At 47.4% G+C, this 22001-nt stretch overlaps 3 protein-coding genes and 1 long non-coding RNA gene across 4 annotated transcripts; 1 reads left to right on the forward strand and 3 right to left on the reverse strand.

The window, feature by feature from the left end:
- Window positions 1-6768: 6768 nt before the first annotated feature.
- On the reverse strand, window positions 6769-10092 carry LOC143905903 (uncharacterized). Its single transcript, XM_077421559.1, has one exon. The coding sequence runs from the start codon at window positions 10090-10092 to the stop codon at window positions 6769-6771; it is 3324 nt and encodes a 1107-aa protein (XP_077277685.1).
- A 294-nt stretch (window positions 10093-10386) lies between these two features.
- On the reverse strand, window positions 10387-11892 carry LOC143905904 (uncharacterized). The gene has a single exon (XM_077421560.1). The coding sequence runs from the start codon at window positions 11890-11892 to the stop codon at window positions 10387-10389; it is 1506 nt and encodes a 501-aa protein (XP_077277686.1).
- A 5946-nt stretch (window positions 11893-17838) lies between these two features.
- On the reverse strand, window positions 17839-18660 carry LOC143905905 (uncharacterized). Its single transcript, XM_077421561.1, has one exon. The coding sequence runs from the start codon at window positions 18658-18660 to the stop codon at window positions 17839-17841; it is 822 nt and encodes a 273-aa protein (XP_077277687.1).
- Window positions 18661-20118: 1458 nt separating this feature from the next.
- LOC143905928 (uncharacterized) lies at window positions 20119-21651 on the forward strand. The gene is made up of 5 exons (XR_013259371.1): window positions 20119-20270; window positions 20544-20633; window positions 20722-21068; window positions 21213-21447; window positions 21507-21651. It is a non-coding gene; the product is annotated as an uncharacterized LOC143905928 (long non-coding RNA).
- Window positions 21652-22001: the final 350 nt, after the last annotated feature.

A 22001-nucleotide genomic window follows, 5' to 3' on the forward strand; every position in this document is an offset into this window, starting at 1 on the left:
GTGAATGATCCCAGTCTCGATGTGTTGTGCGTAAGGGAGTGCTCGGATGAGTATAGCGTGTGTGTATGGTTGAAAGGAGACTTCGGCGAGATGTATGTGGTGTCCGTGTACTGCCGGTTCGGTGAGGACATCGAGCCTTACCTGGCGTACATGGAAGGGTGCGAATGGTAACTAGAGGAAAGCGTGTGCTGGTGGGTATGGATGCGAATGCCGTCTCTCCCTTATGGTACAGTAAGGGTAGGGGCGGCAGTAGAGAAAGCGAAATGCGTGGCAGAAAGCTTGAGGAGTGGATTGTCGCGAACGGTATGATTGTGTTGAATGAGCCGAGCGAGAGTTACACGTTTAGCGGACCCAGTGGGGAAAGCGACATCGATGTGACTCTCGTAAGCGATGCGCTTGGGGGGTGCCGGTACGAATGGGGAGTCAAGAGCAATTGGGGTATCAGCGACCATAACGTGTTGCTGATACGTATGACCTATGGCGAGAAAGCTGAGCGAATGGAAGGTATGCGTAGATGGGTGTGTAAAGACGTGGACTGGGAGGGTTACATGAGCGATCTAGCGGAGTATGCGTCGGAGGATGCTGTGAATGTGATGGATGACTGCGACGCGGAGAGCTTGGCGGAGCGCGTCACAACATGGATCCTGAGGGCGAATGATAATAGAATAAAAAGGCGAGTGTGTGGGGTTGCGAGGAAGCTTGTGTGGTGGACGAATGAGTTTGAGCGCATGAAGAAGGATGTGAGGAAGCGTAGGCGTGCCTACCAGCGAATAAGAGGGAGAGATCGAAGTCGAGTGGAAGGATGTTTGAATGTGTACAAACGTGCTCTTAGAGAGTACAAAAGAGCGATATGGAGAGTGAAAGAGGAGAACTGGAGACAGTTCGTGAGTGACAAGGGTAATCGGGATCCATGGGGTGATGTGTATAAAGTATGCATGGGTAAGTACGGACGTGATAGACTGAGTGCTATGAGAGTGGGTGATAGGACAACGAGTACGTGGGAGGAGAGTGCGAATGTGCTGCTAGATCGCTTCTTCCCGGACACGGGAATGGAAGATGTACGATTGGCAGAGAGAGAGATGACTGAAAGAACGTTCGAATGGAATGAAGTGGATGTGGCTGTAAGGGCGATGAAAGTGGGTAAGGCACCCGGGTTGGATGGAATCACGGCGGAAATGGTGCGTGCCGTTTGGCGCGCAATTCCGGGATGGCTGAAGAGAGTATATGATGTGTGCCTGAGTACCAACTGCTTTCCAAAGGTGTGGAAGAAAGCGAGAGTGGTTGTATTGCTGAAGTCCCCAGAGAAAGTGCGGTCGGACCCCGGGTTTTACAGACCGATCAGCCTGTTGTCTGTGCTTGGGAAAGTGTTGGAGCAAATGATGGTGAATAGGCTGGAGCGATTGATGAGTGGGAGAATGTGTGAGGCACAACACGGGTTTGTGAAGGGACGTTCGACCGAGAGTGCGTGAAATAGCGTGCGTGAGTGTGTGAGTGGGTCCGAGTACAAGTATGTGTTGGGAATTTTTGTGGACTTCCAGGGTGCATTCGACAACCTGGAATGGCCATGTGTGATTGAGAAACTGTGTGAGGAAGAATGTGAAGAGATTGGGTTGTGGAGGAGTTACTTTGATGAGAGATGGGCATGTATGATAGGAATGAATGAGGAAATGTGGGAGAAGGTGCTGCGGGGCGCACCGCAGGGATCCATCGGTGGCCCAGAAATATGGGTCCTACAGATGGATAAGCTCCTGTGGGAACTCCGCAGACGTGGATGTATGGCGACGGCGTATGCCGATGATCTGTTCGTGCCTGTCAAAGAACAGAGCCGGGCAGATCTGGAGAGAAAGGGGAACGAGTGGATGAGGATAGTGAGCGAATGGGGTGCGAGTGTCGGTGTGAAAGTTTCAGAGAGCAAGACAGTGATGATGCTCCTGAAAGGGAATATGTCGGAAACGAGACACCCGAGCGTTAGTGTGAATGGGAAGCATGTGAGGTATGTGAAGAGTGTGAGATATCTGGGTGTGTGGATGGGCGAGCAAATGAGTTTTAAGCCGCACCTGGAGCGTATGAGACAGAAGTGTGTGAGCGTAGTGGGAAACTTGAGACGCGTGATGAGGAGCAAATGGGGTTTGCGAAAGAGAGCATGGCGGGTGATTTATAAGGGTTTGTTTGCCGCGTGTGTTATGTATGGTGCGAGCGTGTGGTATGAAGCCATGGAGTACAAATATGCGCGAATGGCGATCAATAGGTGCCAAAGAGTGGCGATGAGCGCCTGTTTGAATGTCTGTAGAACGGTCTCCACGGAGGCCATGCAGGTGTTGATGGGCGGTCTTCCGTGGGACCTGGAGTGCGTGAAAAGAGGTATGACTGTGAGAATTAAGAATGGCTGGAGATTGGGTGAAAGAGGTGTTGTGAGCGAAGAGGAAGTGAGGGTGAGAGATGTGGATAAAAGTTTGGAGTTGCTGAATGCTAGATTGTATGAAAGATGGCAGAATGAATGGGATAACGGTGCGAAAGGACGAGTGACACATGGCTTCATACAGGATGTGAGGTTTGCCGAAGCTTGTCCGGGGTTTGAGCCGAGCCTATGGCTCGGCTATATCCTGACGGGTCACGGCAGTCTGAATGAGTTTCTGCATAAAAAGGGATTGTCTGAGACTGAAAGTTGCGCGTGTGGTGCTGAGTGCGAGGATTGGAAGCATGTGATGGTTGAATGTGAAATGTATGAGGATGTGAGGAACTTGGACGAATGGGGAGTCGGAGTGAGTGAGGATGGTAGAGTGGACGTGAGCGAGGTACTGGAGCAAAAGGAAAGATACGAGAGTCTGAGCAGGTTTGCGGCTTGTGTGTTTCAGCGAAGAATGAATGTGAATGAGTGAGACGGGTGAATGCGGCTTACCGGGGCCGGGTCTGCAGGAGACCCAACCGGGAGTGGCTTCGGCTGCAAAGATCCGACCAGTGATCTAGACTGGTACCACGGGGACCGGTCGCCCAGGGAGCTTGCTCCCGCCGGTCACGGGTAGGACCATCGTGGTGGCAGTGGTTCAGCCAAATGCTGGCTAGGATACCCGAGTTCACGAACTTGGGTGTCCGACGGGTGAGCTTGCGTCCCCACAGCTTGGGTGCCAGCCTGCTTAGCTGGCAGAGCGTGGATAGTCGCTCGCCCCGACCAGTGGGTTGCCGCGGGATCCTGCAATCCTGCGGCGCACTAGTAGTATCGACCTCGGTCGGTACGCGCTGATTGGGCGTATCCCAATCCTCGCGTTCATGGGGGCCGTGTGGATGAGGCTCTACGAGCAGGTGCCGCACGTTAAACAAAACGACAATTTCTGTCCCTATCTACTATCTAGCGAAACCACTGCCAAGGGAACGGGCTTGGAAAAATTAGCGGGGAAAGAAGACCCTGTTGAGCTTGACTCTAGTCTGGCACTGTACAGAGAGAGAGAGAGAGAGAGAGAGAGAGAGAGAAATTGATTGATTTTGATTGATTGAGCTTTATTAGCCTTCTCGGCTATTTTTACATAAAATATCGTTAAATTAATTCCTCTACATGAGGTACAATATATTCTCTTAACCTACGTTTGAAAGATTCAATTCTTTCGCATTGCTTAATTTTTATCGGCAGGGCGTTATACATGTTTAAACCTTCATAAAATATACTTTTCTGTGCGCTTCTCGTCCTGCGATATTAAATTCTAATATTCTCAGTCTGCTTCGTTTGCCGTCCACTCACATCTCCTACTATTTCTATCCTATTACTTAAATGTTTTGGCATTATGCCTCTTACTATCTTAAAAATAAAAATACATACATTGTACATTAGTCTCTGTCTTACATTCATAAACTTAAGGGTTTGCAGCATCAATTCTACCTTTGTATATCGCGAGCATTGCAGTATGACTCTCATGGCACGGTTTTGTGCCACTTGCAGTCGATTCAGTTGCGTCTCACCCATGCCTATTAACATCGTTGCGCAATATTCAAAGTTGTAACGGCCTGCCTTTTGGCTGTTTTTATCGAACGCGGACTAGCTCGCCGGACCAGGAGTTCGATGGTAGGCCCAGAGACAGAAGGCAGTTTTGATACGAAACGTGGTTTATTACAGTGGTTCAATTACAGAGTACGGAAACGCATTCGGTTTATGCGGCGGACGCGGGCGGATTATATGCTATAAGACAGCCGCGATAATTACAACGCATTCGGTGTATGCGGCGGACGCGAGCGGATTATATTCTATAAGACGGTCGCGATAATTACAAATTTCGGGAGCGCATCTGATTTATGCGGCGGACGCGGGCGGATTATATGCTATAAGACGGTCGCGATACTTACAACGCATTCGGTGTATGCGGCGGACGCGAGCGGATTATATTCTATAAGACGGTCGCGATAATTACAAATTTCGGGAGCGCATCTGATTTATGCGGCGGACGCGGGCGGATTATATGCTATAAGACGGTCGCGATAATTACAAATGTCGGGAGCGCATTCGGTTTATGCGGCGGACGCGAATCAGGTGGTCCGCGCCGGCGCGATGCGGTACGCGTGCGAACGGGCCTTGAGGCCGGCCAATGGCTGGTCGGCCCGCGGCGCGAGAATCGCGGCGCGGGCGTGTGTGTGTTATCCGGCGCGGTTTCTTTTCTCGCGATATGATCCGGTGTTAATTATGCGGCGCGGAGGTAAGGGAAACGAACGGCCAGGGGCTAGGCTGGTCGATCGGTTGACGAGGAGGTCCGACTGTTCCGGCGGCAAGAACTCTTGTCGAGAGGCCGAGCACGCTCGACCCCTGGTTACCGTGGCAGACGGGGTGTCCCGGGTAGGAAGGCGGTCAGCGCTCGAGAACTCTCGAGCGAGGCACAGAACGCTGTACCCCGTTTCGTGAGCTGGCCTAGGAAGCGGAAAGGTACTCGTCTCCGAGGGTAGCGGAGCACAGGTAGCTAAGCTCGGATTGCGAGTGTCGATCTGTCGCGGCGCCGGTATTTTATACTCGCCCGGGTGGTACGCTAGGGAGGGGAGGCCGATTCCCGCGTGAGCCGCGCCGCCGGCGGAGCGGAGCGGGATCGGCGTGGCGGTAAGCGTGCTCGCGCTCGGCGGCGTTCGGCTTCTCTCGGTGTCTGTCGGAGACCCGGGAAGATGTCGGTGCGGCGGAGTGCCGCGCACACGATCGCAGTTCCTTCGTTTAAAAAATAAGGTGGGCGCACCGCGCCCTTTCCTCGCCTGACGGAGATCGTCGGGCGGCATCCGGCAGTTCTTCGCCGGGAATGATGCATGTGTGGGGGTGCATCGTTACAAAGTGAGGCGCTATGATAGACTTATACACAGTACATCTAGTGTACGCCGATATATCATTTCCTATTCTATTCAGAAAACTCACTTTTTTCCCTATTTTCTTTAACATATAATCACAGTGATTCTCCCAACGGAGTTTACTATCGATCATTACACCCAGATGTTTTGTTATCTCGACACGCTCAATTATAGTTCCATCCAAACTTTTTACTATTATGTCTGTTTTTATTTCTTTTCTTATACTTCTAACTATCATATATTTGGTCTTATCTGCATTCATTTTTAACATATTCACATTCATCCATTCTTCAAATATACCGAGCACTATATTTAGTTTTATTTCTAATTCCTCACAACTTTCTCCTGTTACACTTGCGGTCGTGTCATCTGCAAATAATCTAAATATACTTCCCTCCGGACAGACTTTAACTATATCATTTATATATAAAATAAACAATAGAGGTCCTAATATTGATCCCTGTGGCACGCCATATACTGTCTCAATTATTTTAGAACATATATCATTGAATCTAACTTGTTGCTTTCTATTACTTAAATACGATATTATCCATTCCAGTACCACTCCTCTTATTCCATACTGATATAATTTTTCCACTAATCTTACCCTATCTATTGTCTCAAACGCTCTCCTAAGATCCAGGAATAACACCCCCACCATTTTTTTCTTTACAACTAACTCTAATACTTTTTCATATATCGGTAACATATTGATCGGTCTATACTCGCTCGCTTTTTTTGGTTTGTTTACCTTTGGTATCGGTATTATCGTGGATGTTTTCCATCCTTCTGGAAATTTACCTGTCCTAAGCGAATCATTTATTACACCTACAAACTCATCTTTTATCACAGGTAGCACCATTTTCAGTATATCACTATTTATCCCTTTCTCTGTTCCGTTCTTTCGTGGTAGTTCCCTAACAATTTGTTCCAGATCACTTGCACTAATTGGCTCAAAATTTTCCATAATTCCCTTATTCTCGATTACATAAATAGGTCTCTTACCTGTGCCTTCTATCCCCTTATTACTAATAGATTGCACAATGCACGGGGGGGTATGAGGCGCTCCCCGGATTTGCGATTGGTCAACAAAATTTCTCGAAGGAGCAGAGGGCCCGTGCCCTCGCAAAAGCGAATAAAGCGATCAAGCAAGCGAATATAAAAAATGCGAGGCGACTCACCGTGTCGTTGCCCGGCGCCTCCTGGGTGTCGACGTCGTCCTCCCGTTGGCGAGATCTCTGGCGTGCAAGGCGAAAGCATGCAACAGTCCGGTATAGCAAGCGATCCGGTATACTAATCGCGATCCACCGACGTTTCGCTAATAGGCGCGATAATTTAACTTGGTATAATTAATCAATGTGAAACGACAACACGAAATCAATCTTATAATTAACTACTATTTACACTATGATACACGGCGGTGCGCCAAACATTACCGCCCACCAAAATACACCGTATTTTCTATGTTTGAGCAAGTCCCTCCGGTGAGCCGTCCATCGGCAGAGGGCACAGCTTCACCAGAGGGCGACTAAGGAGGCCATCCGCCGTCCTCACCGTAGCGACCCGGGCGACCCCGTCACGACCCGGATGCAATTTCTCGACGCGCCCTCGTCTCCACGCCAGAGGAGGGGCGTTTTTGGTTTTTAGAAGGACCAACGTGCCCTTTGATATCGCGTCAGCCGGCTTCAACCACTTTGGTCGTTGCTGGAAGGTGTGTAGATATTCTTCATGCCACTGTTTCCAGAATTGTTGGTGCATGTGCTGCACCAGCTGCCATCGATCGAGTCTGCCTATCGGCACCGGGTCTAGGTCGGGATAGGGAACCGTTACGAGCGGCTCTAATGTGATAAAGTGCCCCGGGGAGAGCACCCCGAGGTCGTAGGGATCCGAGCTGGTGGGGCACAAAGGTCGGGAATTCAGGATGGATTCTACCTGTGCTAGGAGGGTACTGAATTCCTCCACCGTGAGGATCTGCGCTCCCACCACGCGTTTTAAGTGGGTCTTTGTCGCCTTAACCCCCGCTTCCCAGAGGCCACCAAAGTGTGGCGCGGAAGGGGGGTTAAAGGACCACTGGATTTGTTCTCGCCCTGAGGCCGCCTCCATGCAGCTGACGAGCTCGCGCTGAGCCCCCACGAAATTGGTGCCGCAGTCGCTGTAGATCCGCGAGCAGCGACCGCGCCTAGCGATGAAACGCCTCAGAGCCGACAAAAACGAGTCTGTAGATAAGGAAAAAGCAAGTTCCAAATGAACCGCCTTTGTGGTAAAGCAAACAAAAATACACACGTACGCCTTCAACGGCGTTGCCCCGCGAGAACGACGATTATATACGAAGAAGGGGCCCGCGTAGTCGACCCCGGCGATTGAGAAGGGTTTGGCCTGACGTACCCGGTCGAGCGGTAGGTCCGCCATGGGCGGTTGCAAAGTACGCGGGTTCGCCCGGAAACATTGGTAACAACGCGACAAACAACGTTTGATGGCCTGATAGGCCCCCAGAATCCAAAAATGCTGCAGTAGTTGGTAATGCAACGCTCGACGCCCCGGATGCAAGTGTAGGCGGTGGGTGCGCTCTACTATCAGTTCCGTGAGCCGGTGCTTACCGGGCAACAACGCGGGATGCTTGGCCTCATGAGATATTGCGGAGTGCGTGAGTCTACCGCCCACCCTGAGGACTCCGCGCGCGTCCACGAAAGGGGCGAGTTGTCGCAGAAGTTTGGAGCAATTCTGATTGCGTTTCAATCTATCGAGATCCTCTGCAAAGCGACAAGATTGAACAACATTAACGAGGTATAGCAGGGTCGAATGGAATTCGACTTTGTCTACAACAAGAGTTCTGTGAGGTGAATTCGACTTGAGTCGATTAACAAAACGAAGACAATCAGAGAATATTCTAACGAGCTTATCCAATGACGAAAAACAATCGAGAAGCGAATCAACAACAGAAGCAGAGTTTACGACATCAGCAGGATTTACAACAACAAAAGCATGAGATTTTTCTTCCTCCGGAAAATCGTCAGTTTCCAATATCGTTTCTGGAGTGGGTTCGAATTTGGCGAGCCACGCAGGGCCAGTCCACCAAAGCTGGTAATCCACTAATTCTTGAGGAAACAAGCCCCTTGAGCAACAATCGGCGGGGTTAGACTTGGTGTCGACATGTCTCCAGCAAGAGATATCTGTGTTGGACTGGATGCGGGCCACACGATTACGCACAAACGTCTTCCAACGGTGGGGGGCCGAACGTATCCAGGCGAGCGCGACCTCGGAATCAGACCACGCGTACGTGCGGTCGATAGTAATCTTAGGCCGGAGGATGTTCCCGATATACTCCGCTAAGTCCGACAGTAAAACGGCTGCGCAAAGCTCGAGTCTCGGCAAGGTGATGGCCTTAAGCGGGGCCACCTTTGACTTGGCGCTGAGCATTCGAATCAGTACCCCGTCCTCGGCGACGATTCTAATATATACAACGGCTCCGTAGCCCTGTTCGCTCGCGTCACAAAATCCGTGTATTTCCCGTCGGATTACGTTGGCCATGGCGATGGTACGAGGTATGCGAATGGAAGCTAGCGCGGGGAGTTCCGATTTGTATCGTCCCCATCGAGAACATATTTCCGAAGGAGGCCTATCGTCCCACTCTAATTTGAGCACCCAGGGTTGCTGTATCAGTCTTTTAGCTGCAAACGTAAGGGGAGTCAGAAAGCTTAACGGGTAGAAAATACGAGCCAGTTCCGAGAGAATGGTGCGTTTGGTACAATCTCTGTCCAACGGGTGGACCTGAAAGCCGAAGTTGTCCGTTTGAGGATACCAACGAAGTCCGAGAACTTTGAGAAACTGGTCTTCCGAGGATTCAAACGAGAGCAATGATTGACTGCAAAGCTCTGGATCGAGATCTGCTAAGACTGACGGATGGCTGCTGGCCCATTTCCTGAGCTCGAAACCCGCGGTTTTGAGCAAAGCTTGTAGCTGCCGCTGAAACTCACGGGCTTCCCCCTCAGATTCGGCGCTCGCCACCACGTCGTCGACATAGACGCTCTCCTCCAAGACCGCCGCGGCCAGAGGGTAGCTCACTTTGCCTTCCGTTGCCAATTTCAACAAGCAGGCGATTGCCAGGAACGGAGAACACGTCAATCCAAAAGTGACAGTCAACATCAAGTAGTCTAATATCGGGTCATTCTCCGAGAAACACCAGACTATTCTCTGGTAGTCACATTGACCGCGCTCGACCAAGATCCGAAGGAACATTTGTTTGACGTCCGCAGTGAGCGCCACGCGGCCTACCCGGAACCTCAACAATATCACGACTATATCCGTCTGTAACTTAGGCCCGGATCGCAATACGTCGTTCAACGAAACGCCGTTCAAATCCTTCGCCGAGGCGTCAAATACGACCCGCAATTTTGTGGTAGTGCTATCCGATTTAACTACCCCATGATGGGGCAAATAGAACACAGGTCCGTCCACCGGGAACGGCCGTTCAATCAGTTTCATATAACCGTTATTCAAATAATCCTGCATGAATTTGTTATAGTTCAATTTAAACTCTGCATCTAATTTAAAGCGACGCTCAAGTGCGCGAAATCTATTTAGGGCTACTTGACGCGTGCCGACAAAACAAGGTTTATCCCTTTTGAAAGGATACGATACAACAAAACGACCGGACGCGTCCCGACGCGTGGTCTGAGCGAATAATTCCTCGCAACGTTTATCCTCCTGCGAATACGGTGGGACCGATGGAATCTCGTCTAGTTGCCAAAATCGACTAAGAGATGCGTCCAACGAATCGAGAGTCATAAACGAATGTGTGGATCCCGGCGCCTGCGTCGATACCGAACCGACGAGATCCCAGCCGGTGATGGAATTGAAGGCGTCTGGTGCGCCATCCCTACCCACGCGACGGCCATCCCGAAGTAACGACGCGAAGATTTCTGCGCCGATCAGGATGTCGATAAGAACTAGACGGTAATACAGCGGAACGGCTAGATGCAATCCGATAAAATGTAACCACGCCCTTAGCACGATCTGACTGCTATGTAATAGGGCGGAGATGCGCGGAAGAATCGTAGCATCTACTGGGGTGCGCGTGCTTTACCTGCCCTGTGCTTGTATTACAAGTGAGGTGCGGCCTCGAGTTGCAGCCGCCTTTGTATCATTTACCGCGAGAACTCCCGCATGGCACATGGTTCGTCCGACACCACCCCTCTGCATGCAACCTTCGGAGATAAAGTTTAGCTGGCTCGCGCTATCTAACAGAATACGAACGGGGAAGGGATTTCCGTGTGCGTCGAGCGCTTCGGCTTGTACCGTCGACAACAATACGATTGGGTTCGACCGCGCGACACTAGCCATGCTAACGAGGGGTTCGCTTCCCTGCGATGACGTTGTCCCCGATTCGGAGGGTGGTTCGGCGTCTGTGGGTGCATTCGCCGAGCCCGAGTTCTGCTCAAAATGCAGGAGCGTGTGATGTTTGGCCTTACACGACCGACACGTCCACGACGATGGACAGTCATTAACGCTGTGGCCCGCGCGGAGGCAGTTATAGCACAAGTTCGAAGTTTTAGCCGTTGAATGCCTTTCCCGAGGGGATAATTTCAAGAATCGAGGGCATTTAAACACGAGGTGTTGTTCCTTGCACACCGGACATTCGGCGGTTCGAGTTGCGAGCGACGAAGCCGGCGCGGAATTCTTTGACGCAGTCGACTGAGACTTTTGCGACGTATTTTGTGAGCCCGATACCGACGCGAGAACCCGGCAGTGATCAGAGAGGAACTTTGTGAGTTGCGTGAATTTCGGTATTTCCTCCGCCCGGTATTCAGATTCGAACTTCTCGCGGAGCGAACGAGGGAGCTTCTCCAGCAAGAATTTGAGAAGGAGATAATCCCAAGCGTCTGTAGGAAATCCTAATAGGTTCAATGCTCGCGTGTTCTCGGTGAAGGTGCTCAACAGCGTGCGCAGGGGGACGGCCGACTCCGACTTCAACGGCTGAGCTTTCAGCATCAAGTCCACGTGATAATCCGCCAAGTCTCGTTTGTTTTGATATCGCGAAATCAAGGCGTCATAAGCTATCGCGTAGTTATCGGCGGAGAGGGGGATGTTCTTGACGACGTTCAGCGCTTCTCCTTTCAAGCAGGATATCAGATATTGATACTTCTCTATGGTAGGGACGTTCCGGTTCTCGTGATTAGTGATGTTGTATAACGCGATAAACGAGGGCCAAAGCGTGAGGTCTTCCGAAAATTGCGGAAGTGAGATCTTGGGCAATTTGACCGATGACGTCTGGGCCGGGGCCTGCGGGACCGGACCGGCTACTCGGTCGGCGCCGACAAATCTCTCGTAACGCCCGATTACCGCGAAGCGCATCTCGTCAAAGTCCCGGCGAATCGAATCCTCCGTTTCGAACTCTTCATCTGAGGCGTTTTGTATTATTTTGAGGTGGGTTGCCTCAAAGTCCTCGACCAATCTGGTCACGATGGGATATCGCACGAGGAAGTTCGGTCTCTGACTTACATTGTCCGCGGCGAGCATCGACAGCTCATGAATCTCCCGCATACGTTTCACGCATAACTCGCGTTTGGTTACATTCCCTCGACTCATGATGCCCGGAATACAATCACTAGGTCAACCAAGATGACGATAGCAGTTCACTTCGATGTGAGAATATCAACAATGCCGGAAGCTAACGGTCTTCAAGTTCCGTAATGTTCGCAAAACAAAACAACTATCTCCTTGTTATGATGACGAGTCGGCTCGGCTCGAATTTCTGTTCGAAGGCAAGACGGATATTTTCGAGAGGCTATAATAACGATTCGTACAATTTTAAACGACGGTAGGTTGATGCAAAATGATAGGGTGCGAGCACTGGCGGTAGAGGGGGATCAAGTAGGATGATTAACGAGGAAGATGGTTGCAAAGGATACAAAATAATATAATAGTTAGACCAATAATAAATCAACAATCAGTAATCAATAATCATCAAAATCAAAATGATCAATTAAATTGGCACAGGTACCCGGTTACGACGAAGAAATTGCACTCAGGCACTTATCTGATCGAGCCTCAGTAATACGCGTTGCGCGCGGTCTTACTACATAAGCGAAATATACGACATGATCATACGACATGAGCGGTATACCACATGAGCAACCCACGCCACAAGCATTAATTTAATTGGCTCAATTCCAATCACAATCTCCAATGACTAATTGAAATATTATATGAGTGCTGATATATTTTATCCCGAGGACCAGTGCCGCCAAACAGTGTTGTCGATCGATGGCAAATATTCGCAAGCGTTCCAACGATCGAGAAAATGTGTATGTACGCATGTATTTTCGAATTGTATCGAAAACACACCCGGTAGCAACGAACAAGTATCGCGTGTTATTATCAACGCGAGCTTATGTAGAAAAAATGTGTATATACGCTGCCGGCCCGTGACCGAGCGTCAAGGCCGTCGACGGCGCGGCGAAAACGTATGGCTTAACCGAGAATATTCCAATGTTGAATATTTCGGTTAACGACAATATTCAATAACGAATGACAAAAGCAATTAACCACAAAGCGATCAAACGACAAGTTTCCCGCGCGTATTCTCGTCGCGAAGCAATGTTGCGGCCGAGAGATATCGCGGCGGGTGTAGAATACGCGACTGATTAATTGTAATGCAATCGCGATCAAAACTACTAAGAAATGCTATCCACGAGCGAAAGGTCGGCGTTATTGCTTTAGCGCGCGGATCCGGCTCGAAGGACCAATGCACGGGGGGGTATGAGGCGCTCCCCGGATTTGCGATTGGTCAACAAAATTTCTCGAAGGAGCAGAGGGCCCGTGCCCTCGCAAAAGCGAATAAAGCGATCAAGCAAGCGAATATCAAAAATGCGAGGCGACTCACCGTGTCGTTGCCCGGCGCCTCCTGGGTGTCGACGTCGTCCTCCCGTTGGCGAGATCTCTGGCGTGCAAGGCGAAAGCATGCAACAGTCCGGTATAGCAAGCGGGCACGGACAGGCAGGTATAGCAAGCAGGCACAGATAGGCAAGATAGCAAGCAGTCACAGATAGGCAGGATATCGAGCGATTAGGCCTTCGTGGTCTGCGGTAGGCGACCGAGCACTCCGAGTTTGCACATGCAAAAACGGTAACGTGTGAGCTTCACGACGTTCGACTGGTGAGTGCCTCTCTTCGGCGTTCTCCGGCTCGCGCACCTGCGAAGTACGGCGCGAGCGAGTACCGAATTCTTCTCATAATTGGGGATGCCACCCGTGGGCGGGCAGCACGAGTCGGGTGAGTCGCGCGAATATCGACAAGTGTACTAATCGCGATCCACCGACGTTTCGCTAATAGGCGCGATAATTTAACCCGGTATAATTAATCAATGTGAAACGACAACACGAAATCAATCTTATAATTAACTACTATTTACACTATGATACACGGCGGTGCGCCAAACACACAATGTTGCTAATACTTTTTACATAATATATATTAAATTTATCAGCTATATTGCATTCTTCTATGTCTTCTAATATTTCAAAATCTACATTATCGATGTTCTCTGAACTCCTTTGCTCACCTTTAATTAATTCTATCAAAGTTTTCCACATTTTTGTAGGATCACTCCTATTATTATCTATCATATTCTCATAATATTCTTTCTTTTTTGCCCTAATAAGTTTAACTACTGCATTTCTTTTATTCTTGAAAAATCCCCAGTCCTGTTCTTTGCCTGAGCTTATTGCTCTACTGTGAGCCTCATTCCTTCTATCTGTTGCCATTCTAATTTCATCTGAATACCACATTTTCCCTTCCCATATTTTCGGAATCTTAAACTTTTTCTTAGGTGCTACAGTATCCATTACACTTACTATACTATTAACAAATCTCTCCGCCCTTATACTTATATCTAGCCCTTGACCTTGCTCAGTTCTTTCTTCCATTATTCTAAGAAATTCATCTACATTAAATTTACTATAGTCCCTGCCTCTGAATTCTTTATATATTTTTTTTTTATTTATATTAGATTCTACTTTTAGCCATGCATGGTCCGTTATTTTCGGTTTCTCATTCACTTGTACCTTTATTTCTTTATTCGAAAAAATTAAATCTATCATTGTACGACTATCTTTTGTAACTCTCGTTGGACAATCAACGTATTGCCTCGAGAGAGAGAGAGAGAGAGAGAGAGAAAGAGAGAGAGAGAGAGAGAGAGAGAGAGAGAAAGATTGATTGATTGTTTTTTATTATGCCATGGTCGAACGACTTTTAGGCAAGAAATGAACAACGCAGAAGAAATAAAACACAAAGAGGCAAAACAAAAATTATAGATTAAAGCAAAAATGCGTGCATGCTCATTCTCTAAAGGACCAGAGATCGAAGCGCGCTGGAGCATGCTGCTCGCCCCCACGCAGGGTGCAGAAAAAGTGAACCAATACTATAGTTTCACAAACTGAAGACGCAAATCGCAGTGATAATGATACGAACTTAAGACTAGATAAAATTTTGAACAATATATATACAGTGAACAATAACACTTAAACTAAAACTAGATCAAATTCAGGAACTGCATATATATACAGACTATGTTACGCTTAGACTAGATTATGCTTGTACAATAGATAGCCCCGAGACAGAACCATGATCAGAACCCAGCTCAAGAAAATAAGTGATCATGGAGCTTGCCTTTAAATTCATTGAGAGACGATGAAGACACCACGCCGATAGGAAGAGAATTCCACAAATAAATTCCCGCGAGGTGGAAAGACCTATGGTAAGTCTCAGTTCTGTGGTTAGGTATATGAAACGTATGCGGCAATGCCAACCGTGACGAACGCTTAATCGAGGGATCAGCTTTTACAAAAATATCCAAGATATAGCTTGGAGACAAATCCCTCGATATTCTATACATTTCAACACCAAGGAAGTACAAACGTCTGTTTCTCACAGACAGCCACCCCAATTGATGTCGATAAGGCGTGATATGTTTATCGCGTCCCAAATTAAAAATGAACCGTATTGCACAATTTATAAGTCTTTGCAGTTTAGTATTAAGCTCATCGGTGACATCGTTGTAGACAAGAGAGCAATAGTCCAATAGAGGCCATACTAATGCAGACACGAGTTTTACGCGCAGTTGAAATGACAAAGAGTTCTTATGAAATTTCAGCTTGTGCAATGTGAAGTGTACCCTCCTAGAAATATGGGAGACGTGGCTTTTCCAAGAAAGATCTGAGCTCATGATGATTCCCAAGTTTCTTGCCTCGTCAACGTACGGAATGGAGGTGCCATTGACTGAAATAAGGGGCAGGTCTTTGAGATTCAACTGCTCCACGTAGCCTCTGCTGCCTAGTATTAAGACCTTGGATTTCTTGAGATTGAGAGACAATCCGTTCACAGTGGCATACTCAGAGATAACACCCACGTCATGTGCCACGAGCTGCAAGGCAATACTCAGCTGGCTAAAAAGGCACTTGCGATAAATTTGGGTGTCATCAGCAAAAATCAAATGCTCAGTAAACCTTAGAAAGGCACCTATATCATTGATAAACAAAGAAAAGAGGAGCGGTCTAAGTACGGATCCTTGCGGAACACCAGCAGAGACGGATAGCCAGTCGGAGAAAACACTCTCAAGGTCAACAACCGCTTGAGAGCGACCTGAGAGGTACGAGAAAATTAGCTTGAGAGCTAAGTCAGAGAACACCAATTTCCTGAGTTTGGTTAGTAGCAGAAAGTGGGATACAGTTTCAAAAGCTTTGCTGAAGTTGAAAAGGACTAGAATCAAAACCTCACCCACATCAACGCCACTCCTAATGTCATGAGATAGTCTTAGAAGGGCAGACTGGGTAGAGTAACCCTTGCAATAACCAGATTGACGATCATCTAGAATATTATGGGAATTGATATGGTCCAAGATTTGTCGGTGCATGATCCTTTCAAACAACTTAGAAAGTTCACACAAGTTGACTATAGGTCGCGTATCCGAAAGAGAGGCAGGCGACTTGACTTTAGACAGCGGGCGCACTATGGCTCGTTTCCAAGGAGACGGAAAATAACCTAGATCGAGACAGCAATTGAAAAATGAGGTCAAGAGATTACCAATGTGGGGCAAAGCCAAAGCAATAGCGAACAGTGGTAGTTGATCATGGCCAGAGGCAAAAGAAGCAGACGATGTTGAAACCATTAGAGAGCATAGATTGTCGTGCGATATATGAGAGAAACAGAAATGTGGTTCTTCAGGTATAGTGGAAAGAATGATATCGGAAAACTGAGATTGTGAACAAGGAGGGTAACAGTTTGAGATAGAGGCGTAGTGGGCATTCAAAAGATCACGAGAGAAAAAATTAAGAGGTGAAGGAAGAGGCGACTCGATTAGACCCAGATTGGTGAGTTCACGCCATATCTTAGACGGATCAGAAATAGTGCTCAACTTCCCCAAATGATACTGCTCTCTGGCCCTTCTCAACTCCACCGTGAGATTATTCCTGAAGAGCCTGTAAATGTGGAAATCGAGGACATTACCTGATCTACGCGCGGCTTTATAGAGCCGGTTGCGATGCCGAATTTCACGAACAAGATCGCCGGTGAGCCAAGGCGCTGGCGGACGGGTTACGCAAAAGGTATGGATAGGAGCAAATGAATCCAAGCTGGTGGTGATGTCATTAGTAATAGTACTTAGGAAATCCTCGATATCCAACTCGTCAGGACTCGTGTGGCCAAAATCTTGCGGAAAGGATAAAAACAGTTTAGAGGTGAGACTTTCAATAAACCCCTGCTTATCGAATTCCCTGTAGGAACGCTGAATCAAAGTACGCTTTGCGTAGGACGGAACAATAAATGAGTAAGTTAATTCGATAAGATCATGACCATTGATGAAGGGAGCGTCGGACTTGCGAAATGATGAAACCTTGTCCAAGTTGTAGACTACAAAAACATCTAACCATGAGTTAGAAAAACTGGTATGGTAAGTCGATTGCGACTCAATAATATTCAGCGACAATTGTGATACTGTGTCCCTTAAGTGATTTGATTCATATGCGGAAGCAAGAAGATTACAGTTCAAGTCGCCAGTGATAATGATGTTTTTGTAACTGTGCAAGAACACCGTAATCGCATCAACATAAATATTAAAATTTCTTCCCTTTGGTCTACGGTACATAGAGGTGAATAAAAGAGGTTCGCGTGTGCCGCCGCGAATGTCCAGAATAATATACTCCGGTTCGTTGGAAAAAACAGAAGGCGATGACGCCAGGACACGCGCCTTTAGCGTCTTATGTATGTAGCAAGCCACACCACCCCCCTCCCTACCCCCTCTGTCAACACGCAACAAATAGTATCCGGCAATTCGTACTGTATCATCAGAAATATGCGAGTGAAGCCAAGTCTCGGATACGGAAACAATATGGAAAAAATTAGACGCTAAGAGAGCTTGAACTGATTCAAGATGGGCAGGAAGTGAGTTGGCGTTAAAATGAACTACGCGGAGCAGAAAAGAATCACAAGTTGAATCATGCCGAGCGATCAGAGGTAGTGGACCATCAGGTCGGACCCGTCAAACGATCTTGGCAAGATCAGTATCTGAATCGACATAAATAACAGGCTCGCCGTTAGCATGTCTCACACATATTCTGCCATTCCTTATCCAGACATACTTATATGACTTCTCTTTGGCGATACTCTTAGCACGCTGAAGCATGTCATAAGCACTCTTTGTCAAGAATTCATTGACATGAATAATGCGATCCGAGTTACCACCGCACACCTCACTCGCCCTAAGTATGCCCCTTGCTCGCTTCTTGATAATAACCGCGTCGCGAACGGCATTCGAGGCCAGGGTGACAATCACCGAGCCTGAAGATGTCGAGGATGCGGAAGACTCAGACCGTGACCTCTTGACAACTCTAGGACCAAGAACGTGACATGCCAGGTCAGGAACACCCAACGCCGTCAACACGTTTCCCGCGAGCTGGGATGGAGAAATTGGTAGTGCTGACGGGAGACCCGATACCATCAATTCATTCCCATTATGGGATTCGTGAAAAAATTGAGCAGACTTAAGGTCATGAATTACACAAGTGAGCTCGGCGCTGTCTTGCTCGAGTTTCGCAATGCGCTGACTATTCTGAGCCACGGAATCAGTGAGACGATTCAAGTGATTTAGTTTATCACTTAGTTCTTTGTTTGTGCGTTGCTGACTGTCGATGAAAGCAGATACCTTGGCATCTGACATTTTCATCTGCTCAATCAATTCACGCAAAAGATCGTTGGTAGAGTCGTGAACAATGTCATGCACAGTGTCATGCCCAGCTAGCTGTGCTCCTTGAGACTGCGACTGAGGCAGCGACCGAGTGCCAGTGCTAACGGGCGTAGCCATAGTATCAAAACTGGATGATTTTACGATATTTTCTACCTCAGGTGTAAGAGGTAAACTCAGAGAAATAGATAACGCTTTGCAGCAAGTGTCAGCGTATCTGGTTACAGAATATGATTTGACACAACCCGAATGAAACACCCGCCTGCACTCACACTCAACGAAGGTAGTCGCGATTGACTTCTTACACCTAGTGCACGCACGCTGCATTCCCGTCGGATAAGCAAGCAGTAGATCACACGCGAAAACGCAGAGTTCAACGTAAAAGTTGCAGTGTATAAATCGTGAGCAGAGCACCACGCAAGGCAGTCACCGAAATAGCACGCGCAACAGATCGACACGCTCGGGCGTATAACAGCCAATCGAAAGACACTAGTAAGCACGCACCCGAGACAGCTTATAACCAGAGACGATTGGTAGTGATGGACACGCGCGCAGCAGTGAGTCACAATTCACAATCCCGCAAGCACCTCGCCCCGTAAAGCCGCCAATCAGCAATCACTCGAATAACATGCCAGGAAACAGCAACAAGATGGAGAAAGTTGGCAACCATGGGCGCATGCGCAGCTGTACTCGATATCACGCCTCTATCGATCGACAATTGTCAATATCGACGCTCGGCTCGATGGCTCGCAAGAACAGCAGGTGCAGGAGAGAACAGATCAGGCAGCAGGCACATGCGCAGAAGAGGACAACGTCCCCCCTGAAATGATTCTCTAAAACTGCACTGAAACAATGAGAAACATTCGCCACGCAAATGCCAAGATCCGGCGACAGCCCGACGCGAAACGACAACGGCTCGCAACGAACAGCAAAAAGACTTGCTTACACCTGTAACAAAAGAGCCTGGAGGCAGCTTACGGCAGAGATATGTTCGATTGTGACAGGAGCAACACAACGGACGTGCACACCGTACTCACCAGAGAGAGAGAAAGAGAGAGAGAGAGAGAGAGAGAGAGATTGATTGATTGATTTATTTATTATGCCCGAGCAATGGCTAAAGGGCAAAAGTGTATAAATGTAGTTATAAACATAATTATAAGCTCTCAACAAAATATAACGTAAGGTTAACATATTATACTAATTCTAACGAAACTTAAAACTAACAAAATAGTACCGCTTGAACATAATAGAAAGGGAGGAGACCGATCACTCAGACTCTGACAAAAGCAAAAACTCGCGAAGAAGACTTTTAAAAGATGCTATAGATGCTGCCAATGTGACTGTATTAGGAAGTGAATGCCAAAAATAAACAGCGGAAAGATGGAATGAATTTCTGTAAGCCATTGTTCTGTGAGCAGGAATATGGAAAGTTTGAACAGATAATTCAGCAAGACGATTAGATCGCTTGAGTGATGGATCAGGAAAGGTGAAAAGCTCAGACAAATAAGTGGGCGAACGCATGTGTAGAATACGATACATCTGGCAACCGAGAAAATAATGCCGTCTATTCTCAACAGAAAGCCATCCCAGTTGTCGTCTATACGGTGTAATATGGTCATCACGCCTAATATCGAAAATATATCGAATACAACAGTTAACTAGTCTTTGCAATTTGATGTTTAATTCTTTGGTCAGGCCATGATATACGAGACAGCAGTAATCAATGTGAGGTAAAATTAATGTTGTAACAAGTTTGATTCTAAGCTGTTTGGAAAGAGAGTTCTTGTTGAACTTCAATTTGTTCAACGCATGAGGAACTTTCTGTGAGATAAGCGAGATGTGTATCGTCCATGATAGATTAGATGTAAAAATAACACCTAAATTTCTTACCTCACAAACGAATGGTAAAGGCGTGCTGTTTACAACAATGGGTGGAAGACGACTGATATCAATACTACTTATGTGCGCTTGACTGCCAAATATAATAACCTTGGATTTTGCAGGGTTAAGCATGAGACCGTTAGACGTAGCATAGTCAAAAATAGCATTAGCATCCAACAAAATTAATTCCAATGCACGTAAGATGTTGGAAGGTAAGCTTGAATAATAAATTTGAATGTCATCAGCAAAGATCATATGCATCACATAACGTAATATTTTATATATATCATTGATGAAAAGTAAAAACAAGAGAGGACCAAGTACAGAGCCCTGTGGGACTCCTGATGAGGTAAACAGCCATTCCGAAAGATTACCAGTGTCATCAATAACCGCTTGAGAACGACCTGTTAAGTACGAAAAAATCCAATTGAGGACAGCATCTGAGAATCCAAGTTCTTTAAGCTTGATGAGCAACAGCAAATGGGGAACTGTATCAAACGCTTTACTAAAGTCGAAGAGTATCATGATGGTGATTAATCCATCATCAATGCCCTGTTTAATATCATTACTCACACGTAGCAGTGCTGACAGTGTGTTATAGCCCACACGATATGCAGATTGTCTGGGATTTAAGATGTCATGATCATGTAAGTAATCAAGAATTTGAGAAGCTACAATCTTCTCACATAATTTAGAAAGTTCAGATAGGTTTGCAATCGGTCTCGTGTCAGACGGTAATAGAGGTGTTCAAATTTTTGAGAGTGGACGAATGTAGGCTTTTTTCCATTCAGACGGAAACACAGAAGTGTCCAGAGATCGATTCATCATGGATGTTATTAAAGGCAGGATGAAAGGCAATGCAAGACGTAGAATGAACAAGGGAATTCCGTCTACACCCGATGCAAACGAGTGAAGAGGTTTTTCGGATAAAACCTTGGATACTGAATTCGACGAGATGGTAGAGAAGACGAATTCAGGGCGATCAGAGGGACCACTGATTGAAGCAATGGCTGAAATAAAGTTAGAGTAAGTACAGATCGGCTGAGCGTTCGTAACAGATACATAGTATGTGTTTAACCTGTCAGGCGAGAAGAATTGCAAAGGAGAAGCAAAAGTGGATTTGGCGAGTCCAAGCCGAGCAAGCTCTTTCCAGAGTTTAGCAGGATTATTGACGCACATAAGGGAATTAAAGTAATATTCGCTCTTAGCTCGCCTGATGTCAGCATTGAACTTGTTACGGAAAAGTCTGTAAGTGACATAACCTAGGAGGCTATTAGCACGTTTGGCACGCTTATACAACTGATCACGAATACGTAACTTTGCCATCAGTTCCGAGGTAAGCCACTTTACAGGAGGCTTCTTAATTTCAAAAACACGAATAGGGGCAAAGACGTCAAGTGCACCCAATAAGCTGACAGACAGCACTTCGCACAAACTGTCCACGCCGGCATGACAGGGTAACGAGTCCAATTTGGCACGTACAGAGTCAGCAATGGAACAAAGGTAATCACAAAACTTAGAACCATCGATGCCCCTATAATTCCGTCGAGAAATAGTAAATGATAGGCAGAGTTTGGAAT

The sequence above is a fragment of the Temnothorax americanus genome, unplaced genomic scaffold (genome assembly GCF_048541705.1).
Source record: "Temnothorax americanus isolate GAGA-0224 unplaced genomic scaffold, ASM4854170v1 Scaffold69, whole genome shotgun sequence".
NCBI classification, from domain to species: domain Eukaryota; kingdom Metazoa; phylum Arthropoda; class Insecta; order Hymenoptera; family Formicidae; genus Temnothorax; species Temnothorax americanus.

Bases quoted from the DNA above. Each gene is read 5' to 3' on its own strand.
- LOC143905904 (XM_077421560.1), bottom strand. From the start codon at position 11,892: ATGAGTCGAGGGAATGTAACCAAACGCGAGTTATGCGTGAAACGTATG.
- LOC143905903 (XM_077421559.1), bottom strand. From the start codon at position 10,092: ATGACTCTCGATTCGTTGGACGCATCTCTTAGTCGATTTTGGCAACTA.
- LOC143905905 (XM_077421561.1), bottom strand. From the start codon at position 18,660: ATGGCTACGCCCGTTAGCACTGGCACTCGGTCGCTGCCTCAGTCGCAG.